General features: G+C 43.5%; 1 protein-coding gene and 1 long non-coding RNA gene across 3 annotated transcripts in view; one reads left to right on the top strand and one right to left on the bottom strand.

The window, feature by feature from the left end:
• LOC138847926 (uncharacterized) overlaps nt 1–16,796 on the top strand; it is a 55,441-nt gene extending 38,645 nt beyond the window's left edge. Inside the window, exons 1-2 of one of the 2 annotated variants that reach the window (XR_016223713.1) lie at nt 5,576–6,032; nt 16,317–16,796. This is a non-coding gene — a long non-coding RNA (uncharacterized LOC138847926). Of the gene's footprint in view, nt 1–5,575; nt 6,033–16,316 lie in introns of those variants that run through there. The other variant, XR_016223714.1, reaches the window with a different exon arrangement.
• Nucleotides 1–21,431, bottom strand: part of LOC149121305 (leucine-rich repeat-containing protein 37A2-like) — a 32,933-nt gene that overhangs the window by 8,212 nt on the left and 3,290 nt on the right. The window contains exons 2-7 of the mRNA XM_089317148.1: nt 21,074–21,145; nt 17,480–17,551; nt 14,569–14,640; nt 13,874–13,954; nt 5,449–5,520; nt 4,822–4,896 (exon numbers count right to left, since the gene is read on the bottom strand). Coding sequence (XP_089173274.1) covers nt 4,822–4,896; nt 5,449–5,520; nt 13,874–13,954; nt 14,569–14,640; nt 17,480–17,551; nt 21,074–21,145 — 444 coding nt within the window. The remainder of the gene's footprint in view (nt 1–4,821; nt 4,897–5,448; nt 5,521–13,873; nt 13,955–14,568; nt 14,641–17,479; nt 17,552–21,073; nt 21,146–21,431) is intronic.

Below are 21,431 nucleotides of genomic sequence, written 5' to 3'. Positions count from 1 at the left end.
TAGAAGATTTTTATTTATTTGAGCGGTAGAGTTACAAACACAGAAAGGGAGAGACAGAGACAAAGATCTTCCATCTTAAGCTGGTTCACGTCCCAAATGGCCTCAATGGCCAGAGCTGGGCCAATCTGAAGCCAGGAGCCAGGAGCTTCTTCCGGGTCTCCCATGCAGGTGCAGAAGCTCAAGCACTTAGGTCATCTACTGCTTTCCCAGGCCATAGCAGAGAGATGGATCAGAAAAGGAGAGGCCGGCGCCGTGGCTCACTAGGCTAATCCTCCGCCTAGTGGCGCCGGCACACCGGGTTCTAGTCCCGGTCGGGGCGCCGGATTCTGTCCCGGTTGCCCCTCTTCCAGGCCAGCTCTCTGCTGTGGCCAGGGAGTGCAGTGGAGGATGGCCCAGGTGCTTGGGCCCTGCACCCCATGGGAGACCAGGAAAAGCACCTGGCTCCTGGCTCCTGCCATCGGATCAGCGCGGTGCGCCGGCCGCAGCGTGGCGGCCATTGGAGGGTGAACCAACGGCAAAGGAAGACCTTTCTCTCTGTCTCTCTCACTGTCCACTCTGCCTGTCAAAAAAAAAAAAAAAAAAAAAAAAGGAGAGGCCAGGACTGGATCTGGTGCCCATATGGGATGCTGGCACCGCAGGTGGAGACAGCCCACTATACCACAGCGCTGGGCCCCAAATCATTATTTTCAAAAATATTGGCAAATCTGGGGCCGGCACCATGGTGCAGTAGGTTAATCCTTCACCTGCAGCACCGGCATCTCATATGGGCGCTGGTTCTAGTGCCAGCTGCTCTGCTTTTGATCCAGCTCTCTGCTATGGCCTGGGAAAGCAGTGGAAGATGGCCCAAGTCCTTGGGCCCTGCACCCGCATGGGAGACTGGAAAGAAGCACCTGGCTCCTGGCTTCGATCAGTGCAGCTCCAGCCATTGTGGCCATTTGGGGAGTGAACCATCGGAAGGCTTTTTTCTCTGTGTCTCTCTCTCACTGTCTATAACTCTTATCTGTCAAATAAATAAATAAAATTTTAAAAAATATTGGAAAATCTTTTGAAATTGCTAATGACCTGAGGTATAACTTATTCTTACTAGATAATATTTAAGTATTAAAGACCATTGCACATTAATATGCAATAAAGGGGCCAGCGCTGCGCTGTAGCAGGTTAAGCCTTCACCTGCAGTGTCAGCATCCCTTATAGGCACTGGTTCAAGTCCCAGCTGCTCCGCTTCTGGTCCAGCTCCCTGCTAATGCACTTGGGAAAGCAGCAGAGGATGGTCCAAGTGCTTGGGCTCCTGCTCCCACATGATTCAGAATAAGCTCCGACTCCTGACTTTGGCCTGGCCAAGCCCTGGCTGTTGTGGTCTTTTGAGCTAGGAACCAGCAGATGGAAGATCTTTCTCTCTCTCTGTATTTCTGCATTTCTTTTTTCTTCTTTTTTTTAACTTTTATTTAATGAATATAAATTTCCAAAGTACAGCTTATGGATTACAATGGCTCCCCCCCCATAACTTCCCTCCCACCCGCAACCCTCCCCTTTCCCTCTCCCTCCCCCCTTCCATTCACATCAAGATTCATTTTCAATTCTCTTTATATACAGAAGATCAGTTTAGCATATATTAAGTAAAGATTTCAACAGTTTGCACCCACATAGAAACATACCAGGGGATTCCAATTCAATCCCATCAAGGTGGCATGTACCAATGCCATCTCACTAGTTCCGGTGATCAATTTCTGTTCAAATTGATCATAATGATAGGACTAAGAGCCAAAGGGAGCACATAAACAAGACTAGTGTCTGCAAATACTAGCTGATAGAATAAAAAAGGGAGAGAACGATCCAGCATGGGAAGTGAGATACACAGCAGACCCATAGAATGGCAGATGTCCTAAACAGCACTCTGGCCTCAGAATCAGCCCTTAAGGCACACGGATCTAGCTGAAAAGCCCATGAGAGTATTACAGGCATGGAAAGCCAAAACACTCTGGCAAAAAAAAAACCCTACATGTATTTCTGCCTTTCGAATAAATAAGTAAGTCTTTAAGAATGCATTAAGGACCATCGCTTATGAGTCACGACACAAGTGAGCTGGCCTGCTTTGTCTAAACTCCTGAGGACTTCCAATAATGAACTCCAGTGTAACAATTGCTTTCAGGTTTTTATAGCCTTGGTTGCACATGGCTCCAGAAAATGCTAGCACTTTTCCTGTCCACTGATGGTCAAGTATGAAAAAAGCAGCTAGAACACCACAGCCTTGGCTAACTGAGAAAGCTTGTTGATGATGAGAGCTTTGACTCTTTGGAGAGGAAGGCCTCTCGCTGACCTGGGAGGATCCACTGTGGCAGATGCTGCCCAAGGTTGAGGAAGAGGAGGCTAGAGCAGAAACCAGTGGACTTGATGATGTGGGAAAGTTAGTCAAGGAGGTGATCTGACAGAAGTGATTAGGGCAGGGTATGCTGTGAGAGGCCTTTCCCATTCTTATCTTGTGGAGTCCGCTCAACTAGCCTTATCATAGTTTCTGTTTAGCTTGTCCAATTGGCAGGGGGGAGGTCACAATGGAAGTTGCAGTGAGTTTATGGTAAAATGTCAGAATAGGGCTCTAAGGAAATCCTTTTTAAAACTTCAAAACTTGAGATACTTCAAACTCTGCATGAAAATTAACTAGAAAGGATCATGGACCTAAATGTAACTCTACAGTTTCTACAAGAAAACAGGAGAAAATCTCTGTAACTTTAGATTAGACAATGGGTTATTTGAAAGATTTTTTTCAGGAAAGGCACAATAAAAGGACAAACCATACAAGATAAAAGTTGCTATAGGCTCATCAACATTAAAAAAAATTAACTTCTACTCTTCAGAAGGTACACTTAGTAGAGTGAAAGGATAACTCACAACCAGAGAGAAGATATTTACTAAACATACATCTGAGAGAAAGTACTCATACCCAGAGCATATAAAACACTCTTAAAACTCCCTAAGATTACCATCAAATTACTACATGGGAACAGATTTGAATAGACACTTGGTAAAGATATTTGCACAACAGTATCATCAGTCATTAGAGTAGTGCAAGTTTAAACTGCAGTGAGTGTACCCAAGGTGCCAGTGTTAGGATGACTGAGTCCCGCATTTGAGCACTTGCATTTGATTCTTCTCTCTGGTTCCTGATTCCAGCTTCCTGCTAATATAGTTCTTCTGCCTTTCTTTGGTTGAGTAACTGGGGTTCCTGCCACCTACATGGGAGATCTGGGTTGAATTCCCAGCTGTCAATTCCAGCTTCAGCCCAATGCTGGTCTTGGTGGCATTTGGTGAGAGAACTGATTGACTCTCTAGTAACTATTTTTAAATACTAAAAAAACATATAGAGATTCCACTATTTATCTACTGGCAGAAGAGCTACATTAAAAAAAGTTTTATTTTTTAACTTATTTGAAAGAACGAGAGAGAGAGAGAGAGAGAGAGAGAGAGAGAGAGAAAGAGATTGATTGATTGACCTTCCATCTGCTGGTTCACTTCCCCAAATGCTGATAACAGCCAGGGTTGGGCCAGGACTATGCCAAGGACATAGGTCTCAATGTGTGGGTCTCCTACATGGGTGGCAGAGACCAGAATACTTGAGTTACCATCGGCTACCTCCCAGGGTGCACATTAGCTGGAAGCAGAGTAGCTGGGACTCAAACTTGGCACTCTGATATGGGATGTAGGCATCCCAAGTGGTATCTTATTTATTTATTTGACATGTAGAGTTAGACAGTGAGAGGGAGAGACATAGAGAAAGGTCTTCCTTCCATTGGTTCACCTCCCAATCACCCCCCAAATGGCCGCTACCGCCGGAGCTGCGCCGAACTGAAGCCAGGAGCCAGGTGCTTCCTCCTGGTCTCCCATACGGGTGCAGGGTCCAAACACTTGGGCCATCCTCCACTGCCTTCCCGGGCCACAGCAGAGAGCTAGATTGGAAGAGCAGCAGCTGGGACTAGAACCTGGTGCCCATATGGGATGCTGGTGCCACAGGTGGAGGATTAGCCAAGTAAGCCATGGTGCTGGCCCCCCAAGTAGTATCTTAATGCTGTGCCACAATTTCCAGTTTCTAAATGTTTGTTAAAAAAGTTGAAATCTGAGGACTGGGACAACACATGTTGCAAGTGCCACTCTCGAACATTGTTGGTGAGAGTGCAGACTGCAGCAGCTACTTGGCAAACAGTTTAGCTGTGTGTTAAACAGTTAAATATACACTTAGTAGGTAATGAACTGTCCTACCCCTAGATCTTTACACCAAAGAAATGAAGACACATATCCACTCACAGACCTCCATGTGAGTGCTGTTAGTGGCTTTATTTATAATTGCAAAAAGTTGGAAAACACAGTTCTATAAGCTGATGAAATGGATAAACTGGTGTAACTACACAATTGGAATATTACTTAGCAATAGGTAGAGGCAGCAACATGAATAGTAGTTTAATCTCTAAAGGATTATGCTGAGTAAAGGAGCCAGACACAAGAGGCTACACTTACTACATGATTTTGCTTATAAGACACTGTGGAAGGAAAAACTACAAGAATAGAAACAGGATGAGTGGTTTGCAGGGCCTGGGTCTGGGGATGGGAGGAGACGATTGATTGGAAAGGACCATGAGGGACCTTTTTGGGTTGATAGAAATGTTCTACATCAGGAATTTGGTGGTGGTTACATAACCACGTGTTTGCCAAAACTCAGCAAACTTTACAGTGTGAATTGAAATACATAAAAATTATACCTCCATAAGCCTGACTTAAGAAAACAAGTCTACAGACTTACATGGAAATAAACCTAAGAAAAAGATAACTTACAGGTTTTCCAATTGAAGAGTCATCATGAGGATGTTCTCAACTGTGGTAAGTGGTACTTGTGTTGTTCCCAAGTCTCTGAAGGAGAAAGCCCAAACATTCATGGTATGGACCTCAATAAAAAGATCTGTCTTTAAAAAGGTTGTTTCAGGAAGATGTGGTTACATCAGTTTTGGCTTCTCTATAAAGCAAGACAGCTCAAGAGTTTGTCATGGAGACAGTTCCAGAAAGCCCTGGTTGAAATGACTTTACTATTTGCATCATCAGATTAATGACCTTGGCATTGAAGAGTGGAACCTACACCTTTTTCTGCCATTGTCTTATTTTTCATTTTATACTACATTGACCTCTTTTAATTCTTATTTTTTTCTTTAAAAAATTTACATCTATACCTCTTTGCTTGGGATAGATGGTATTCCTAACATGTATTTGCATGTAACACTGTCTCACTCTGCCAGCTGTCTTTCCCATTATAAATTCTTTCTCAGTTCTTGCCTCAGTCAATAACTTTTTTTCAGTAACCTAATTTATTTTTTTTTCAGTAACCTAATTTAAAATCATGACTTTTTAGCCTCAATCTCAAATATTTAATGTTTGATGAAATTAAAAAAGGATTAGTTTAATACTTACAGATATTTTAATGCTGGCAGTTTAAAAAGATACGAATCTTCAACGTTTTTCAGAGGATTACGATTGAGATTTCTGAAAAATGCAATGGAATTAAAGTTATCGGCCTTTCAATAAGCACAAGATTGTATGAGAAATTATATTCTTTTTTGTGTAGACATTTTAGGCTTAAAATTACTTTCTGTGTACTTATAAATCACCCTTAGAATTCAAAAAGCACTTGTTCTTTGGGAACTACCTATGTCTCTTAGAGGATGAATGGAGAAGAGAAAGAGAAAAGATACAAAAAAATGCATAATAAACAAAAAGTATGCAAAAGAACTTTTTAGGTGAAAAGCCTTAGAAGTGGAGCCAGTGTTTTGCCTAGCAATTAACACCCAGATTGGGATACCTACGTCTCAAATCAGATGCCTGGGTTTGATTCCCAGTTCCAGCTTCTAATTGCAACTTCCTGTTAATGCAGACCCTGGGAGGCAGTGGTGATGGCTCAATTGGTTGATTCTTTGCTGCCTACTTGGAGACGTGGACTGGTTTCTGGTTTCCAGCTTCAGCCTGGGCCTGGCCTAGCCTCGCCCGAGCCATTGCAGGTATTTGGGAAGTGAACTAGTGGACGGGAGCTGTCTGTGTCTTAAAAAAGAAAGATGTATAGAAGTGACCACACTGATAGGGAAGCCCTTTTTTGTGTAGGAAACACTAATCCTGTGTTCTCCATAATTCAAGGTGCTTACCTTTCATCTTTAGAAATTTTAAACAAGCCATGACTTAATTCATTTAGTTGATGGAAAAAGAACCCACGTCAAAGCCATACTCTTGTCACGTTCTTCCACTGGTGTTCTCATTTCGCATCACACATCATCACATCACATCACATCACACCACACCACACCACATCATCACATCACATCACATCGCATCACATCACATCACATCACATCACATCATCACGTCACATCACATCACACTGATCATCACATCACATCATGTCACATTGCATCACATCACATCACAGTCTTTGTTACGTTGCTTGTTGGCCTGTCAGTCTCCTGGCCTGTTAGCCCCTTGAGGGCAGGGAACATATGTTATTGTCTTTGTTATGCCTGTGTGTGGCATAGTGCCTGAAATTTACTGCATGGTTAATAAATATTTGTTGAGTAAAGAAATCACATTTTGTTTCCATACCAATACAATGAATAAATTCGTGTTGTGGGAAATTTCATTCCTAAATGCTGTAATAGATTTTTAAATTTTTTAAAGCAAGCAAACAAAAACAAAAACAGGTAAAAAAACTGCCTTTAGTTTAACTCTACTCAAAAACGTACTGTACTGTTACATACTGTGAAAATAATAATTCTTACAGATGATATTGATTGGGCTGCCAAGCATCTGTGTTCAGCATTCAACACTGGATGTTCCCAATAACCTCTGTGATAGGTATTGTACCCCAGTAGCCTATTGTGATATATATTGTGCTGAGTCACAGAGGCTGTGTAACTTGTTGTAGGTCACTGCACTTGTAAGAAGCAAAGCTGGAGCTGGAGCTCAGTCCTGCCCCAGACTGTGTCTAATATGTGTGCAGAAAAGGGTCCAAATATTTGTCACTTTAATCTGAAGCTTGAGATGACTAAATATAGAAGTACTTTGAAAATTTCATCAACCTTCTCAGGATAGCGCTCATGAAAATTAGTTTCTCTTTTTATTCCTTTTCCCTAATCTTATCCCACGATTAGATATTTAGCTCAGAGTCATTGAGACTAGAGATTTAAAAGCATGTTGTAGGTGACATCAGTGGAAACCTATGTAAACAGTGGAGTGAGAACATTTGAAAATTTATCCCTTCATAAAGGGAACAACAAAATGGTAAAAGTGGTCAGAATCAAGTTTTTGATAATTCTGGAAATTTAACCAAAGGCTTGCAGCCACCTGTGGGGCATTTACTCAAGAAAATTGGCTGACTTTCTGTAAGAATAGTGAGATTTGTGTGGGTTTTGTGTATTTAACTTGCCCTAGACAGTTCCTCCCTGGCAAGCTCAGTGGTAGCCTTAAAAATAGGCTTGCCAGCTTATGACAAGAGCCTCGGGTGATGACTGACATAAATAAGAGTGTCAATTGTTAAATCAACAACGGGAGTCACTGTGCACTTACTCCCCATGTAGGATCTCTGTCCTTAATGTGTGGTACTATGTGAATTAATGGTATAACTAGTACTCAAACAATACTTTATACTTTGTGTTTCTGTGTGGGTGCGAACTGTTGAAATCTTTACTTAGTATATACTAAGTTGATCTTCTGTATATAAAGATTATTGAGAATGAATCTTGATGAAGAATGGGATGAGAAAGGGAATGGGAGATGGGATAACTGCAGGTGGGAGGGAGGTTATGGGGGGAAAAAGCCACTATAATCCAGAAGTTGTACATTGGAAATGTATATTTATTAAATAAAAGTTAAAAAAAGAAACATCTGCTTTAGGAATAGACTGATGTCTTAGCAATATTTGGGTTTAGGTTTTTGGATTGTGGATTAATTTTATTTTTAATTTGTTGCTTCTCAAAATTTTTTAAAATTATGAGATGTATTACTTGCATACTCAAAGTCATATGTAACCATGTGAATGTTGGATAATGTTTGAACTTTGTCTAAGTTATTTTGTCTACATTTGAACCAAATCAGGAATTATAATAAGAAAAGAGAAGTATGTGTAAAATGAGCAACAACAACAAAAAAACCTCAAACTCTCCAAAAAAAAAATAGCCTGTATGCCCAGTATCAGAGAGAGTGAGGGAGAGGGATAGAGGGACAGAGGGACAGAGGGAGGGAAGGAGGGAGGGAGGGGGAGAGAGAGAGAGAGAGAGAGAGAGAGAGAATGAAAATGAATGGAGATGAGGGCCGGCGCCGTGGCTCACTAGGCTAATCCTCCGCCTAGCGGCGCCGGCACACCGGGTTCTAGTCCCGGTCGGGGTGCCGGATTCTGTCCCGGTTGCCCCTCTTCCAGGCCAGCTCTCTGCTGTGGCCAGGGAGTGCAGTGGAGGATGGCCCAGGTGCTTGGGCCCTGCACCCCATGAGAGACCAGGAAAAGCACCTGGCTCCTGGCTCCTGCCACCGGATCAGCGCGGTGCGCCGGCCGCAGCGCGCTGGCCGCGGCGGCCATTGGAGGGTGAACCAACGGCAAAGGAAGACCTTTCTCTCTGTCTCTCTCTCTCACTGTCCACTCTGCCTGTAAAAAAAAAAAGAAAGAAAAAAAAAGAAAATGAATGGAGATGAGCATGCAGAATGAAGCTGAGCCTCTCCAAAGTGCATCCCAGTGAGCTGTCAGAATCTTGGGCCATCTTCCACTGCTTTCCCAGGCCATAGCAGAGAGCTGGATTGGAAGTGGAGCATCCAGGTCTCAAACCGGCACCTATATGGGATGCTGGCGCTTCAGGCCAGGGCTTTAATCTGCTGTGCCACAGCACCAGCCGTGTCTCTGACTTTCAAATAAATGAATAAATCTTAAAGAAAAAAGTAAAAGAACAAAAAAACCCTAAAGCCAATGAAGAGAATACTTTAAGAGAAGCATACGGTGCAGAGGAAGAATTACCTTAAGAGAAAAGAAGACCTCTTGCTACACAGATGAGAATATGGTGCAGATGAAAAGATTATGAGAAGAAAAGTGTAATAGTTGCAGGAAGTGACAATGTGAAAACTTGTGAACCCTTACAAAACACCCCCAAAGGGCAGACCTGAGTTGTTCTCTTCATCTGTAAGGTTTATGCCTCTCTCTGAGTTTGGGGAGATGCTGTTTGGATTCCAGGACACACCACAGAGGGAGGACTGTGCCAGCAGTGTGCAAATGCAGGTGTATCCACAGCTTGCCTGAAGGAGGCTATGCCCATGGCTGACCTTCAGTGTACGACCACACCCAGCTCACCTACAGTGTCAACAGTGGGGCGAATATCCGAGGAGGGAGAAAGCCTGGACTCTCCTCCTAGTCACCCACAGTGCTTGTGAGTAACAGATGAGTGAGCATGTGGATGTGCTCTGTCTGGATAAGGGAGCCCCTCTCTACACTCTAGAGTCCTTCCACTACTAAACTATGAAACTTGTTTTGTGAGGACCAATGAAGTGACTAAAACAATTTTTAGAAAGAAGCCAATGAGTTAAGACTTAATGTACATGTGTGGGGAGCAACTGGGAGCAACTCGGACTAGACTAAGTTACTGGAATTAAGACTTATTCTATGCATCTGCTCTCCCACAATATGGCGCTGGGAGAGGAGCAAACAGCTTCTACCCAGCTGCCTTTCACCAACTTGACAAGCTGCAGGAGCTGCTCCTGATTGGAGGAGAGCAGCGTACTCGGCGTGTGGGTAGCAGAGTTGGGATTGGTGGAAGAGGACTATAAAGGAGGAGAGAGACAACATGCACCAGGAACATCTATCTGAAGGAACACCTGTGCAGCCCCCGAGAGAGCCGGCCGGCGGTGTGCCGCTCCCCCGCAGAAGTGGGGAAAGCGGCAGGGGGAACCACCCTTCCACGGAGGTGGAAGGGACGGTAGCCAACCCGGGAAGAACCAGCAGCAAACCTGGGGAGGGCCGAGCAGACGAAAGAACAACGCAGGGTCCTGTGTCGTTCCTCCACGAAGAGGGGGAGCGACATAATGGTGCCATGACTCGGATAGGAAACCTAGGAGGGAAGAAGAGGGAAGAAACGGGAAGAAGTGGGAAAATACCGGAGAGAGAGACTAGCAAAGAACCTAGGGAAAAGCCGGATGGAAAAGGTGCCGGAAGAAGCTATTGAAAGCCTAGGCATAGACTCGGATATGGACTGTGGGAAAGAAGTTAGGATTTAAAGTGAAAGCAAGAAGAAACTTAGACTCAGATACGGACTGCAGGTTGAAAGCGAAAGTGAAACCTAGAAGAAACTTAGACTCGGATACGGACTGTGGGGAAAAGCCAGGAGAAATGAGAGGGGATTGTTGTTGGAAGAAAAGTTAGGAAACATACCGGGTAGAGAAAAATGTTAGGGAGGATGAAGCCGCGGGGGGGCAGGCTGAAGTGGAGACGTAAGCTAGCTTGGAATTCTTCAAGTCAGCCCGGGGAGCAAAAGGCGAAAATCTGGAACCAGAGGCAGAGACGTGGGCCGCCAGGTTGGAATCCGTCAGATTAGCCCGGGGAGCAAAAGACGGGAAGCCAAACTGGGGGGCGCAGACGTGAGCTAGGTTGAATTCACCAGGTTAGCCCGGGGAACTTGGACTGAATGCCGGTGGCGGAAACGTGAGCTGGGCTGTGTGACTCGTGGAAGCCGCCACGCACAGAGAGAGCGCGCAGGGCACAAACGGGGAGAGCGCACGGGGTGCGAATAGAAGCCGGTAAGCCGCGCAGAGCCGGGAAGCCGCCGCAGGGCGGGCCCCGGGAAGCCGCGCAGAGCCGGGAAGCTGCCGCGGGGGAGGCGCCGAGAAGCAGCCTCGGGGCGGGCGCCGGGAAACCGCAGGGATAAGAGAAACAAGTTTAGAAGTAAAATGAGAGAAATAGGAATGCTGGCAGATAGAAGTAAAATAGGAGAAATAGGAATGCCCGGAGGTAGAGAAATAGAGAAAAATAAGGCCTCCCCACAACACGGCAATGAGAGAGCTTGGATTCAGTCTGCCTGATTAGTAAGACGATAAGCACCTGCGGGCAGCTAGCAGCTTATGCGCTGCAGGTCACCGAAGACAGGCACGAATTAACATCAATAAGTCTCCCCACAATACGGCAATGAGAAGGCTTGGATTCGGTTTGCCTGATTGGTAGGGCTTGTAAGCACCTGCAGGCAGTTCTAGCAGAGCAGAGCATGCGCTGCAGGGCACCGAACACAGGCACGCATCAGCGCCTAAAAACCTCCTCACAACATGGCGAAGAGAGGACCCGGATTCAGTTTGCCTGATTGGTAGGGCTTGTAAGCACCTGTGGGCAACTCTAGCAAGCAGAGCAGTGTGTGTGCTGCGGGGCACCAAAGACAGGCGCGTATCAATGCCAAAAATAAAAAGAAAGGGGGATCTGTGGGGAGCAACTGGGAGCAACTCGGACTAGACTAAGTTACTGGAATTAAGACTTATTCTATGCATCTGCTCTCCCACAATATGGCGCTGGGAGAGGAGCAAACAGCTTCTACCCAGCTGCCTTTCACCAACTTGACAAGCTGCAGGAGCTGCTCCTGATTGGAGGAGAGCAGCGTACTCGGCGTGTGGGTAGCAGAGTTGGGATTGGTGGAAGAGGACTATAAAGGAGGAGAGAGACAACATGCACCAGGAACATCTATCTGAAGGAACACCTGTGCAGCCCCCGAGAGAGCCGGCCGGCGGTGTGCCGCTCCCCCGCAGAAGTGGGGAAAGCGGCAGGGGGAACCGCCCTTCCACGGAGGTGGAAGGGACGGTAGCCAACCTGGGAAGAACCAGCAGCAAACCTGGGGAGGGCCGAGCAGACGAAAGAACAATGCAGGGTCCTGTGTCGTTCCTCCACGAAGAGGGGGAGCGACATAAATGAATGAAGCAGAAGAAATAAAGTATACTTAATGTTTAGAATTATCAATTACTGCTGATTTTCCATAATATATTTCATTTCTGATTTCACTGAAAGATTTGATGAGTATTACTATTCAAAGAATGTTATGTCACTGGTAAGCTCTTGGCATGTCTTTGAGGTAGATTTCATATTCACAATAGATTGATCCTACCACACTGCTGTTTTACACAGAGACTTCATTCAGAAGAATGTTTACTGGGCTGCATGTAGTACATGCAAAGTAAGGGTGAATGCAGATTTTGCTGAGCATGAGCCTAACCTAATTTGGGGAATCCCTTATAATGAAACATGCAGAATTATGAATATAAAAATTGCTCCAGCCCCTCCTAGGACCTTGGAAGGGGCACGTGCAAGCGTAAAGCCTTGAAGCTTAGGCTCCAGTTCATGATGAATCCAGCTCAGCTGGCACTCTTTTCTGGACTCTGTAATGCAGTGAACAGCATTGTTTTCACTTTAAAAACCCTCATCTTTGGTCATAAGATCACTGGTGTCTTCCTGGGGCAACGGGGATAGCAAAAGTTTCCTTGAAGCAGATTTGTCTAATAAAAGAATATGTCCCCAAATAAAGGAGACCCGCTCCCAACACACACTTGGTGTATTACAGCCATTGTGCCAATTTTTGAAGCAACCATGAGTTAGATATGTTCAGATCGCATGATAAGAGGATTAGTTTCCAATACCAGCTAGCTCTGGTTTTTGCATCACCATGAAGCAAATGCTTTTTTTCTTTGGCTTAAGATGGACACAGAAACTTGAGATAAATGAACTGGTGCCTCGTGCACTGTACGCCATCCCTAGCTCTGCTCCTACTTTTTCAGCTCATCTCTCTGGCCTTGCTGCACAGATGCTAGCATGGCTGTCACTCATTTTCCCATCAATGTCCAACTTCCCCCTGCTGGCATGAAAGTCTCTGGAGACAAAGCTTCTGTCCTGTTCCAGTTTGTACCCCCAGCACTTAATACAGCACCTGGCACTCGGTGGGCCTGGCACTCAGTGAATGTTCTTAAATGAATTCATTACTTTTCATATGCTGTGATTCCACAGATTTTCTCCCTGTGTTGTCTACAGAAAACTGTACTGGAACTCGGCCCCTTAGGAGGGAATCTAATGGAATGATATATGTTGAGGCCATTTTTACTGATGCTACCAAAACCACTTGGTGTAGGGGCTCCAGGAACCAGCTCCCCGGTGTGTGGGTGAAGTAAAAACAGACTCTCAGTGTTCTTCCTCAAGATCTGCAGGCACTGTTGGTCCATCCCCAACACATCCTAAAACCTTCCCTCATAACCAGAATGAATTGTGTTTGGCTGGGATTCTGAACCACAGAACAGGTGGATAGTCTTTCAACATCAGGTTTAGTGGAGAATCTGTATCTTGAATCTAAAATTCCCTTCGGCCATTGAACATCACAGAATTGTTGAGTTGAAAGTGAATAAAACTCACTTTCTGTTGCAGTTTAGTCAGGACAAAATATGTGGGATTAGGCTAGAGCAGTGTATTTTCTTATTTTTTTAACACTACAGTTTAACATATATGCCACTTCTTCCTATTTCAAAAGTTATTAGTATCCACAGATAATTTATAAATTGAGAGCTAAATACATTTTGGAAAAAGCTTATGATCTGGGTGGGTGATGGGGAGAGATGTGCCCTTTGGCTGGGTCCCAGGAATTATTTTTGCATTAGGATTTAAAAGCAGGTAACCCTGAGAAAGCACCAGAACCTTTTTCTCCCAGAGTACTTTGTGTTAGATTTTTGGAAAAAAAAATGGAAATGAAGACCTTCTTTGCAGAGTTTATATACAGGGCTTAATACCCAGATAAGCATAACTATATACAATTTTTATACACAAATGGTTTTTAAATATGTATTCATCATCTATTGCACTTACACATTGTGCAAAAACTGCATTCCATGCCACGCCTGAAATGTCCCAAAGCTCAGTTCTGTCAGTAAATTGCAACCAAGATTTCTACAAAAAAAGACACGAGTGAAAGAGAATGAAGAAGAAAAAAAGAAATATTTTCAGAATACTCTTCTTTCAGGAGTGATTCTAATTTTTATAGATGAAACAATACTTCCACATTTTATCTACACACTAAAGAATTTACTGGTACTGGAAGATTTGGTTTCTGAATTATACTTGCACATTTACATTAAATTTCATCATATTATTTTCATATTACATGACATACTTGTACTGTGTGATCTTTATTTCTCTGGAACAGAGTTTCACAACTTGAATGCTATTGACATTTTGGACTCGATAATGCTTTTCTTGTGGAGGTTTGTCCTGTACATAGTAAGTGGCTTAACAGCAGGCTGGGCTTAGCTCACGCAGTGTCAGCAGCACGTGCAGGGCTGCAAGCTGTTACCTGAATGCAAAATCATGTTGGCTGAGAAGCCCTGCTCTGTGGGATTCACTCTGACTTTTGTACCTGATAGTATTTTTGCTAGAGAGGAAAAGGACCTGTTACAGAATTTTAGCAACCTTCTACTACAAATGTAAAGTAGAATCTTAACCCTATTTCAAGGTGAACAGTGAAGATTTATTAAAATTCCAAATGTGATGAAATTGTAACTTACATAGACTGCAAAAAAGGGAGTGACTCAAATGCACGTCTTTCGATAAACTCTATTTTATTGCAGGATAAATCTCTAGGAAAAGGAAAACATTGCCTTGGTTAGCTATTACCTATATAGTCAGTGGGGATAATAAAATTTGCATTTGATAATGTTGGATATGCAGTTTTTACCTAAACTGTAAAGCTTTGGACTTGTATTTGACCCTCTGGAGATACTACCCCTTCTTACAACCTCTCCTAATAGTCTCACTGTTAGAACCTTCATCAATGACATACACAACTATAGATCTTGATAGATTGTGGTGGTAAACTTTCCTGAGTGCAGAATTGATTAGATGAACTTTCATAGTCTTCATCCATTTGAAACAAGGAGCAAAGCTGTCATCTCCATTTTTAATGTCTAATATTCCAAAGAATACTCACATTTTCACACCTTTCCTGGTTTAGTCCTAGTTTTCTAACTTCATTCAATACCAGAAAAAAAGATGCCCTTTTGAATCATTTGAAATGAAATTGGGTCTCTAATTAATTCATTATTTTGAACTGATTCAGAATTACACTTTCTGTCATACTAAAGGAAATTTATTTGTTGCTTGTTGCTTGATAGTCCATGAAAGCCATGATAGAACCGTCAGAAAACAGCACGACACTGGATTCCCACTCGAAAACACTCTTGGTGGTAGAGGACTCTTACTTCCACTGATTACAATTTGACCCTCACTTTTCACCTGCAACTCATCTGTTGGTGGCTCCATCTCTAGAATCTCCTTCTCTCACCTGTCCCACGCGCAGTCACCAGTGGGACTTGCCCTAAGTGACTCTCCGAGGCCAACATCACTAGGTGCTTACAGAAGAGGCAGATTCTCAGCCCTGTTCTAGACCGACTCAGGCAGTTACTGTGGGGGTAGGGTTCAGAGCCCCAGGTAACTGTGGTGCAAGCTCAAGTCTGTTTTAGAGCACTGCTGTGACAGCATGGTTCCCCGTGGTGACTCTTGCTCAGCATTCAAAGGCCTGGAAGACCTGGCTTCACCCTCCAGCTTTCCCTGCATCTCTGTGCCTCAGAAGCTTCCATGTTTTCCCTTTCTCCCACGATATTCTCTCCAAGACGTCTGATGATGCCCACTGCCCCCTTGGAAGTCCTGTTCAACTGGCATTGCTCCCTGGTTCCATCGTCCCTGACCCAGCCCAAAGTCTTCTCCCTCGTCTGGACTCTATATCCATTTCTTTTGATATCGTTACTTGTGCCTTCCATTTCCCCAGAGCATAAACTTCTTGAAAGCATGGATTTGGCCTTGCTCATCTACATTGCCCACTATGTTTAAAACTGACTCATGGAAATAGACTCAGGTGTTTATTAAATGAAGGAATGGTTGAGTAGGTAGAAGAAGGAAAAGTGAATTTTTAAAAAGCAGTGTGGTTTTATTATTCCCTGGTCCCTCTGCAGCACTCTGTCAGCTACATAGTGCTTATTGGGTAGTGGTTTGAGCTTGTGTATTTGTTTCCCCTGCAAGATTGTGAGCTCTTGGGAAGGTGGGATCCTGTCTTACTCATTTATGTGTCTCCAGTACTAGGCAAAGTGTTTGGCTTTCTCTTTCAGCTTTAGACAATTGATTGGCATTTTGAAAATGAAGTGAATACATACACTAGCATAAACTAATTAGGCTACAAAGGATTTTCCAGCAGAAACAATGAAGGGCCTATTCTACCAGCAGTAGTCTCATTTGTTTTTCTCCAAACCATGTTTGCAAGGTTCCGGAGCCCAGATGGGAAAGGTGCTCAAGAGGAACCATGCAGATGTGGTTGTCCCCGTATGGCCTAGAAGTTCTGATCATCATTCAAAGGAGTGTTGTGAGTATCACATGCTATGTTCCTTAAGCCTTGTACTTTTGAGACAAGAATCTATTTGCTGAAGAGGCCCAGTAATTAGCCTAATAAGGATTAATGATGTACACTTCCCAATACTATGTAGCTATTGTTTTAATTATCTATTTCCAACATGGGTATAATAGTTCCTTAATTGAAATCATTAATGCCAAATCTGTTCTCTTGGTAGCTTAGTATTCTTGATAATATTGTTTATATAATTTACCTGTTTAGCAAGTCACTTAATGGCTAAAGGTTAACTTATTCAAGATTAGATCATCTAACAACTTTCAGTTGATGGCATTCAAATTAATGTTGTTGGTTTATGTTTTCTTCCCTTTGTTGTATTAAACCAACTTGTTCAAACCTTGTTTGTAAAGGCCAGATGATAAATGTTTGAGACTTGGTCGGCCACATATTGTCTCTGTTGTATTTTCTTGTTTCTTTGTTTCTCTTTACAGTCCTTTATAAATATAAAACTCATTCTTAACTTAGGACCTGTATGAAGACAGACCTTGGATCCAATTTCATCCATTGCTTGTAAATTAAATACAAATATAATCCACGGCTCACTAGGCTAATCCTCCGCCTTGCGGCGCCGGCACACCGGGTTCTAGTCCTGGCCTGGGCGCCGGATTCTGTCCTGGTTGCCCCTCCTCCAGGCCATCTCTGCTGTGGCCAGGGAGTGCAGTGGAGGATGGCCCAGGTACTTGAGCCCTGCACCCCATGGGAGACCAGGAGAAGCACCTGGCTCCTGCCATCGGATCAGCGCGGTGCTCCGGCCGCAGCGCACTGGCCGCGGTGGCCATTGGAGGGTGAACCAATGGCAAAGGAAGACCTTGCTCTCTGTCTCTCTCTCTCTCACTGTCCACTCTGCCTGTCAAAAAAAAAACCCACAAAGCACATAGTAGGTATTCCATGTTAGAGATATGAGACCCTACAGTGTAGACTTCCAGAAGAAACCTTAGAGATTATCCAGCTGGGACCCATATTTGTTTCCTAGATAATGTAACTAAAATCTCATAAATAAGTATGATTAACTGACTTACAAGTGTTGGAGGGACAGCAGGCCTTCAAATGAGTCCTTATGTAATTCAGTCAAGTCATTTTCACTGAGGATTCTGGAAAATGAAAGAGGTACTTCTGAATCAAAATGACAACTGCAGCTGTTTGCTTCATAGGACTAACTCTGTATGTAGAGGAAACTTTGGTAATGGTGCTGTTTAAATACCCAGATTCTAATTTACTTCTAGGGTGGCAATGTCTGTTGTATTTTAATTTAAACCATTTTTCCCACTCTCCCTTTTTTGTCCATCTCTATACACCTATCCGTCCTTCCCACCAAATCATAAATGTAATGTCTGCTCTGTAGGTCACAATGTCCCTGTTAGAACCTAACACTGGGAGGCACCAAGATTGGCAGAACTGCCATTTCCTTCTGTTTTTTCCCCAAGCCCTACTACCGAAGCCCCATGTTTGAGGTATGCCGGGGCTACAAGTTAAGGTTGACCAGGGAGGCAGTAATGATGGCTGAGTATTTAAATCCCTGCCATCTATGTAGGAGAACAAGACTGAGTTTGAGGTTCCTGAGTTTGACTGACCCAGTCTCACCACTACAGGCATCTGGGGAGTGAACAGTGTATGATAGCATGCTGCCTTTGCCTCTCAAATAAGAAAAATTAAATTTTCTTCCCCTTCCCTTTATCCCTTAGCCTTTCCAACTCCCGTCTTCACTCTTCAGAGGAAACTAGTGTTATTTACTTTTGTGTCAGATGACTCTGATTTTTCCTTTTTCCAAAGATTTATTTATTTATTTGAAAGTCAGAGTTACACACAGAGAGAAGGAGAGGGGAGAAGGGAGAGGGGAGAGGGGAGAGGAAGGTCTTCCATCCACTGGTTCACTCCCCAATTGGCCACAAAGGCTGGAGCTGTGCTAATGAGGAGCCAGGAGCTTCCTCCAGGTCTTCCCATGTGGGTGCAGGGGCCCAAGGACTTGGGCCATCTTCCACTGCTTTCCCAGGCCATAGCAAAGAGCTGGATCAGAAGTGGAGCAGCTGAGACTCGAACCAGCACCCATATGGGATGCTGGCACTGTGGTGGTGGCTTTACCTGCTATGCCACAGTGCCAGCCCTGACTTTGATTTTTCTTACAAGTTTGGGACATCTTTAAATGAAGCATAACCAAAATATATACAAACTGTGTGTATTGTATTTAAGAAACATCATAAATTAAAAGTCACAACTGCCTGATTCTAGCATTTTCCCATCAGAAATGAGATAGTAGGCTAAGGGGAAACTTTTATCTTTTTTAAAAAAGATTTTATTTATTTGTTTCAGAGTTATAATTACAGATGGAGAGAAGGAGAGACAGAAAGGTCTTCTCTCCACTGGTTCACTCCCCAAATGGCTGCAATGGCTGTAGCTGGGCCAATTGGAAGCCAGGAGCCAGGATCCATGAGCCTCTTTGGGGTCTCCTACATGGGTGCACAGACCCAAGTGCTTGGGCCATCCTCTACTGCATTCTCAGGCCATAGCAGAGAGTTGGATTTAAAGTGGAGCAGCTGGGACTAGAACTGGTGCCCGTACAGGATACCGGCGCCGCAAGTAGCAGCTTAGCCCACTGCACCACTTCAGCACTGCACAGGCCCTGGGAAAATTTATCTTAAAGTGATCATAACCCTTCTCCCTTGTCTGTTATATGTCTTGTTTGTATTCAGAAATAATTTATGATGTCTGTACAAGTTGTCCCAGTGATATAACACGCAAACTGTCGTGAAAAATGTCAGTTAATTCCTTTTTTTTTATTATGTTACACTCAGCACTTCAAAATTTCTAGTTCACTGGCCTAGGTGACATGATAGATTTTTATTTTTAGTTAATTACTTTGAATGTTAAGTATTTTCCCCCAAAATTGGGAGTCTAAACTGATTCCTTTCAAAAATCAGTAAGGAAAAGATAATTCAACAAATGGACAGTGGACAAAACCTCAACGAAACATAGATGTTCAATAAGTATATAAAGACATTTAAATTTATGAGTAATCAGAGAAATCCAGATTCAGCTGGGAACCCTTTTATTTGCCAGTCACATTAGCAAAAAGACAAAGAGCATCCCGAGGTGAAAAGGTGAAGGGAAGAGTCAGTGTTGGGGCATAGCAGGCTAAGCCGTCACTTGAGAAGCGTAAATTCCATATTGGAGAGCCTGGTTAAAGTCTTGGGCCCTCTGCTTCTGAGCCAGATGCCTGCTAGTGCACCTAGGAGGCAGCAGATGATGGCCCAAGTGCTTGATTCCTCGTCATCCCTGTGGGAGACCCAGAATCAAGTATTAGATCTTAGCTTTGGCCTGGCCCAGCCATGGCTGTTTTGGGCATTTGGGGAATAAAGCAGTGGATGGAAGATTCTCTCTTTCTCTCACTCTCTCATTTGCTCTCGCTCCATCTCCCCCTCCCCCCACTCCCATAGTTCAAGTAAACAAATACATCTTTTTAAAAAGGATGAAGGGAAATGAATGTTCTTATATTCTGTTAGCTGGAGTGTAAGTAAGTGTGCACAGCTTTTCTGAGGGCAATTAAAATTTCCTATTTCCGTAGTCTTCATCCATTTTCATTCTTTTTTTTTTTGAGATTTATTTATTTATTTGAAAGTCAAGTTACACACAGAGAGAAGGAGAGGCAGAGAGAGAGAGAGAGAGGCAGAGAGAGAGAGAGAGGTCTTCAATCTACTGGCTCACTCCCCAGTTGGCCACAATGGCCAGAGCTGTGCTGATCCGAAGCCAGGAGCCAGGAGCCAGGAGCTTCTTCAAGGTCTCCCACATGGGTGCGGGGTCCCAAGCACTTGGGCCATCTTCCACTGCTTTCCCAGGCCATATCAGAGATCTGGATCAGAAGTGGAGCAGCCAGGACTCAAACCAGCGCCCATATGGGATGCTGGCATGGCTGGTGGAGGCTTTTCCCACTATGCCACAATGCTAGCTGCCCCATTTTCTTTCTAGACTTCTATTTTGCAAAATGCTTGTCCATGTTCACAAGTGTGCACAAGGATTTTCCTTGCAGCAATACATGAGAAGTGGACATAATCGAAAATCCATCAATAGAGGGATTATTAAGTAAACTGTGAAATGGCCATCCATACTATAGAATATCATGCAGGAGTTAAATGAATAGGGTAACTGACTGAGTACTAGGAGGGAAAGAAATCCAGAAGAAACCATGAAGTGAAAGAACCAAGTTGCAGGATGTTACTATTTAGGTTAAAAAAAGAAAGAAACCACACAACACAACTATTATGCTCTATGTAAATATGTTTGTAGGTAATTTTTTGGAAGGATATATGCCAAACTCAGAGCAGTAATTATTACCTCATAGGTAGGGAGTTAGGACACAATGAAGGTCTTCACTATCCCTATCACTTTTTATCTACTAAGAATGTAATGGTATTACTGATAAAATGCAAATAAATAGAAGTAGTTTCTTATTTCAAATTCTGTGCCTTGTTAAAACAACCATAGAATTATAATCAACAGATGTTGATTGTGACATGGAGAGGGAATACTTTTTCTGACATACTGACCTCAAAATAGTAAAACAAGAAAGCTCTTACAATGCAGTTAGTTTTGTGTATTCATGTTTGGGAGCGTGTACTCACAGTGTCTCAGCCCAGCGGTATGCTTTCCATACATTTTCATCAATGAAAGAAATCGAGTTTCCTTGGAAATTTCTGTAAAGGAACACAGTTCACATCCTTGAATGGGTTGGAAAAGAATGAACAGAATGAGGAAAAAAATCATGGCACCCTCATGGGGGAGTATTGAAATACAGAAATATTATCAGCTTTCTAATAAATACCAGTGCTTTTATGTTCCATAGCTCTCTGCTTCCCAGTTTGCTCACTCAATAAATAATGAGGGGCCACTGACATAAACAATGAAGCATCCTCTCAGAAGCTTAACTTCGTCTCTGTCCAGTCTCTTTGACAGTAAAGACAGTCAATCACTTTGAATATT

This window comes from Oryctolagus cuniculus, chromosome 17, assembly GCF_051225735.1.
Source record: "Oryctolagus cuniculus isolate XC-2025 breed Fujian yellow rabbit chromosome 17, ASM5122573v1, whole genome shotgun sequence".
In the NCBI taxonomy this organism is placed as follows: domain Eukaryota; kingdom Metazoa; phylum Chordata; class Mammalia; order Lagomorpha; family Leporidae; genus Oryctolagus; species Oryctolagus cuniculus.
The sequence above is the reverse complement of the archived record's forward strand: the minus strand, read 5'-3'. Positions and strand labels throughout refer to the sequence as shown.